This window comes from Varanus komodoensis, unplaced genomic scaffold (assembly GCF_004798865.1).
Source record: "Varanus komodoensis strain SLA01 unplaced genomic scaffold, ASM479886v1 scaffold1, whole genome shotgun sequence".
Taxonomy (NCBI): domain Eukaryota; kingdom Metazoa; phylum Chordata; class Lepidosauria; order Squamata; family Varanidae; genus Varanus; species Varanus komodoensis.
In genome coordinates this window covers 98,953,981-98,959,980 of record NW_025335268.1, presented here as the reverse complement: position 1 = coordinate 98,959,980, position 6,000 = coordinate 98,953,981, and the positions used below count along the sequence as shown (strand labels likewise).

At 41.0% G+C, this 6,000-nt stretch overlaps 1 protein-coding gene across 1 annotated transcript in view; it reads left to right on the top strand.

Moving 5' to 3' along the window:
• Positions 1 to 2,159: 2,159 nt before the first annotated feature.
• The window catches only part of LOC123024064 (collagen alpha-1(XVII) chain-like), a 28,317-nt gene continuing 24,476 nt past the window's right edge, over positions 2,160 to 6,000 (top strand). The window contains exons 1-3 of the mRNA XM_044431350.1: positions 2,160 to 2,274; positions 2,704 to 2,751; positions 4,745 to 4,780. Coding sequence (XP_044287285.1) covers positions 2,160 to 2,274; positions 2,704 to 2,751; positions 4,745 to 4,780 — 199 coding nt within the window. The remainder of the gene's footprint in view (positions 2,275 to 2,703; positions 2,752 to 4,744; positions 4,781 to 6,000) is intronic.

Here is a 6,000-nt window from a genome sequence, read left to right as displayed (position 1 = left end):
AGCCCGTGAATCCTGGGAGCTTTAGTAACCATGCCAACAATCCACCTCACTGGATTTGGACAGCATGATAAGCCGAAGAGACTGCCTGCTGCGGCTCGAATTTTCACAATAGCCCCCGGCATGCCCTGCAGCCCACCGTGCTCAAACAACATCTGGTGGACTTGGGTGCTCACAGGAACCCACCCATTGCGTAGCAGCCACGGATGGCCGTCTTCCTTGATTTTCTCCATCCCCTTTCACATCCGTCCAGATTAGTAGCCATCACTGCCTCGTGCAGTAGCAAATCCATACTGTTTTATGTGCAGTGTGAACAAGTCTTTTTTATATTTACTTTATGATGTAGCCTACACAAAGCAAACCCCACACGATGTCAAGGAACATCATCAAACCTTCTGCCTGCAAAGTTCTTCTAAGGCCAGATACTCTGGAAGTGTCCAGTCTTCCAGGACACGGCTGAAGAAATGGCAGATTCCGCTAGGCAGGCTTCTTCGCTTAGTTAGCTAGGGTGTTTTGGAAGGAGAGGGTTGGAGGCTCAGAATAACTTATATCCAGGCTTCTCCAGTCTCCTCCCCACCAGAACAACACCTCCCTTCCCCCTGTGAAGTTGCAGCCAGATTCTGAAAAAAGAATCCAAACAATCCTGTGGTCCAGGGTTGCTAGCCCAGGGGTCACAGGATTGCTCTCTGAATGCACAAAACTTGCAGCAGCATTAAAAGAGCTGGAGCTTCTTCAGTTTGTCTAATTCTATGCTTGGCCAGTCAGCTTTAAAATTGGGGATGGTGAAGGAAGCAAAAGTTTCCTGACAAAAGTCCACTGTTCTCAGAACAGTTTAATGGGAAAGCCACTGAACAATGATATCAGCCTCAGAACCACAGGCAAGTGTACTAGAATAGCCCTCTGCTGAGATTACAAAGAGCACATTCTCTTTTCATAAATCGGAGGCTGGCATCCACGGATTATTCCTATGACTGAAGCTTATTAGATCACAGCCAGACTTCTGTTTGGAGCTCTGACAAAAATCCAAAGGCAGAAAATTATATATTGGCCAGTTCTTTCAGAAAACCACCTATTAACCACATTATTTCAAACATGGTTTGTGTTTTGCTGTGTCTCGAACACTGAAGCAGAAGTGAGCCATTGCCCATTCAGTCTCCTTGCAACCTGAATTTCTCACCAGCCCATGAGACAGCAGAGACTATTGAAGCAGTGGGCGCAAATAGGCAGTGGTCCCCATAAAAGAATGGCTGAAGACCCAGATGATGTGTTTTTTGGCTATTTCCAGTTGTTATTTTCGTCTATCAAAATGGTGATTATTCTTAGTAGCTTTCCCTTCTTTTTAAGACTAGAGTGGTGGATAGAATGTATGAGTTGCTTTGGGCTACTACAGTGAAGCTAAGAAAGTGTAAACCCAATCCAACTCCTGGATGGGAGAGCACTAAAAGTCCCAAGAAAGAGAAGGAGAAAGGTATCTCTATGAAAAAAAATTAGCTGTCCAACTGCCTGATCCTATTCACATTTTCAGACAAGTCTCATTGAGTTTTGTGAGATGTACTCCTATTGGAAAGAAGGCTATATATTACATTTTAAATTGACAGAAACAAACAATCAAAAAGCTTACATTTAACTACTCAGGATTATCTTGTTTTTGTGTTAATATGGAATCCGCAGGCTATGATGCTTGCATATAAACTGATTTCATTCCAAGGGAGCCACTGGGACTAAAGTGGCTTGACAACATGTTTGCCATCTTAAATTGTCTTGTCAGAGATCATTTTGACTAAGGGCTTATAAGTATTTTCAGATATTTTGACTGGAATATTGTATTCAATATTTTGCTGGTTATACTTACTGTATATATGAGCCAAAATATAAATACCAATTCAACAAACTTTGGACCTCTCCCACCTTTGAGGATGAGACCACTGTCTCCAGATCTACTGCTGGCAAAAAATGGTCACTTCAGTGACAGATGTCTAAGGTCGTCCTTCTGGACTTAGCAGACTCAGTCCATGTCTTCAAGACAGAGTTAGACTTTATGGCTTATCTGTGGGCCTTTTGTGGTCAAGCAATTAAAGCAAAACTCTGTCCTTCCCAACAGTCCAGTCCATTTTACATATATCTGAGGAGGTTTTGTTTCATCTATAGGTGGAAATGCTAGAATGAATTCCTCTTCCTCCTACAAGCAAGCCACCTCTCCTTGTTCTACTCTTCCCAAATCACCTGGCTCAACCTTTGAACGAAAAACCTATGCCACCCACCATGCAACATATGAAGGTATCAGAGTATCAAGGAAATATGGAGTTAGCATTATACTGGCTGATCATTCCAACTGTCCTAGGAACCTCCCAGTGTGTACGTGCCCATTGCAGTACCTAGATCCCAGCTGTTCGAGGCCCATCTGTTTTTGCAATGGCTTCTTGTACTCATACAGAACCAAAAAATTATAGAAAAGGGTGCTGATTCATGCATTTATGATCTTTCCAGCCATTTGGAATTATGGTATGAGATAACTGATTTCCCACTTTTGATCACTTTTGGATTTTGATCAATACTTCTTCATATGCACTTGAGGCACAATTTGCATCTAAAATGAAGCACCAAATGCCGTGGTGTGGTATGATTCTGATACAGTATATTGGACTATCTCTTTCCAGATAAAAATGTAGTAAAATTTTCAAATGAAATCTTCTCTTTCTTCTGCAGGGAGCTCCAGTGCAAATTCATCTCCGGAGATTCCAAGAAAAGATTTTGGTATGTTTCTATTATTACTTGAAGGCCAGCTTAAGGGTATGTGCCTATTAAATGTCAAGAATCACCCTTTTCTTCCACTAGAATAAATTATGCCCATGACATAGATCTGCATACTTAAGTGTCATGTTTCATTACGATGCAGGAACCTTTTAATTTTTTAAATGCTTTTCTAGTTGCTTTAGTGGATAAGGAGTAGGGATGCAAAACTGTCATATTAGCGTCTAAAGCAGAGGTGCCTCATCTGCAAAAATCCTGCATGGGCACAACTCCTCTCCATTCATCCCATGTTTCAAGGTGGGTGTTTCAGTCCCATCCCTGGGCTTGTTCAAGACATTTTGCCACCTGAGTTGGAGCAGGAAATGAGACCCCCACCAAAGCAAGGAGTGACTTACATTGCTTTGGCACATGAGCAGAGTATCCCAGAGTATCTGTCAATGGAATACAATAGCAATAAATGAAATAACCATCAATGTGTTGCCCTTTCATGGCACTCAAAATCATCTGCCTGAAGCAGCGGCCTCTTTCTTCTTAATGGTAGAACCAGAAAGCCCAAAGTAAATCTAGAAACTATTTACCACAGAGTTGTAGAAATGCTGGTGTTGCTTCCTATTCCCAGCTGTACTAGTGTGGTGTGAAATTCTTGAGGATCAGGTCCTCAGACAAGGGGAGGTGTGTGAGAGAACGGAAGCTCAGTGGTCTAAATAAGTCTCATCCATATCATTGGAAGTACCAAACTTCTGATGCTTTTGGAGCGTCTGCTTGGCTTTTAATTCTTCCTTACTACATGAGGGAGGAAAGCACAGAAGGAAAAAAAAGAAAGCGAAGTCCTGAAGTTTTGGTACAATCACATCTCAACCTCTTATGTCTGGTGTCATAGGCATTTCACTATTCGTATTGAATGGATGATAATGCACAGGAAAAGTAATGGGCAGAATAGGCTATCTTAGCTTCCCTGACCCCCACCAGAGAGGGAAAATAGGGGGTTAAAGTAATGGAAGATGACTAAGGTGAAGGCAACACCACTGAACCCAACTGTTCATAAAAATACTTCTGGCGAGCATACCTAAATAAATTCCACTCACACCATCTGCTATTTTGCATGTGAAGACTCCATGAATACAACATTCCAACTTCTCTTGGCAACATTCCACCAGTACAACAAAACAGATCATTGTTCCTAATTTGAAACTGCAGTTTGAGGGTACACCCTTGCTAATAATTACTTCTGAAAGAATGCCTTTGAATAGAAACATGGCATGTATTTCTGGTGGGTGTCAGCTTAGGGTAAGCTTTCCTTACTCAGGAAAGCTTGTCTTTTCCCTTAGACAAGATATAACCTGCCAAAGTATTGAGTATCTTCTATATACTTGGCAGGTTGCATTCTTGTCTAAGGGAAAGACACAGTATGCCCAGACTCAACTCAACACAAAGTCAAGCAGCTTGTGCTGAACCACTTGGATGTAACTTCACAAATAAAATTTGAATGAACTCTATTTAAAAAAATGCTGAGAAGTATCCAACATGAATTTATCACATTTACCACAAAACCATTTCAAAAGACTGTATAGAGTTAGAGTGTGACCACTTTTATTTTACAATTAAATAGTTTTGAAAACCAAAATTAAGGTCAGTGGCCAATTTCTAGAAGCCCTTGCTGGAAATCTAAGGTGAACTATGCATATGTATCCTTGAATATACATATATAAGAAGATAATAAGGTTTTCATTGTGCGATCACAAAACTTCACTGCAGGTTGCAGACACAGTCATTAGCTTCCTTTTCTAACCTTCCATTTTTTTTCTACCACATCTTCCTACTTTTTTCTTACTTCAAAAAATCCATTAAAGGAGGGAAAGATGCAATAGCTGTACACCTTTTCACTGAAAGTGCCAGGAGCTGTCCTTAGCAAGCAATATTACTGCAGATTTGGAGAACTTCACTTTATTTTTCAGTCAAATCAAATGTCAAGTAATATTTCTTTTATTTTGCACAGGTTCCTCTGCTACCAGGGGGAGAAGCCAAACCCGAGGTAAGGTTGAATGTGAGCATTTTGCAGGTATTTCATGGGTTTATTTAGAAGTCATGGCGAAGGGTATGTGGGCATGTCAAGTGGGGTTTGTTTGTTTGTTTGTTTGTTGGAATGGAAACTCCATGATGATTCACAAGCTCCTTTTGAGAAGGTGCTTGGGTTGTTTTGTTTTGTTTTGTTTTAAGGAGCTGCTATGAGTTATTGCAGGTTGCTATTTTGAAAGCTCATGTGCAAAGCCCATTTTTGGCACATGGATTTAAAGGCAACTAGACAAGACACTGGGGATTTGTGATAAGATTTCTTCCCTGCTCTCACTCTGCTTTTTTGAAGCAGTCATAAGGTTTCCCATGAGGGCAATCACGTTGTGAGAGGCAGTTATTTATATGGAGATAATGGCATGGAGAGAAAAAGTCCTGTAATAATAAGGAACACACATCAATCTCCAACATCTCTCTGCTGGTTTGGCTTCTAAGATCTTGGATCTTATGATCTTAGCTACCTCGATTGCTGCTGGTTATTTCAGGCAAAATCAAGTTTTTCTTATTTATAACATTTGGAGTTTCGGTGATCTTTGAATCACCTTGTACCTCCATATTATCCTGTGGTTCAACAACACAACAATGGCCCATGTGCATTGATCAAACCACAGTCCAAAAATGTATCATGAGAAAATTGTATGATTTACTCAGTGTATGCCAGTACTGATGTGCATATGCGCTGGCATACACTGGTAAACTTTTAAGGAAAAAAATACAGCAAACTGAGTGTGTGTCAATTCCAAAATTACTTTTATACATTCTCCAAGGCAGGTAGAGAACAAAGTGCAGTGTAAAACCATGGAACGCAGTAATGGAGGAAATTCATTTATCCTTACTAAAATATTCTTGGCCGAGGCAACTGCTTGGGTTGTTTGTTCAGCTGGGCCAACCCTGAACATTCACCTCCCAAGAGGTACACTTACTGGTTCCCAGGGGATGGCTCAGATGTGAAAGATAAGCAGTAAGAAGGGGTGATGACTCAGTGGGAAAGCACAAATCTTGAATGCAGAAGATCCCAGATTCAATCCCCAGCAGCTTCAGACTGGAAGACAGGAAGAACTCTTTGGAACCCTGGAAAGCAGTGGTCAGTCAGTGTTGCCAATACTGGGCTTGATAGACCAATCCTCTCACTTGGTAGAATGAAACTTCCTCTATTCCCATGATGCAGAAAGAAGAATAGAA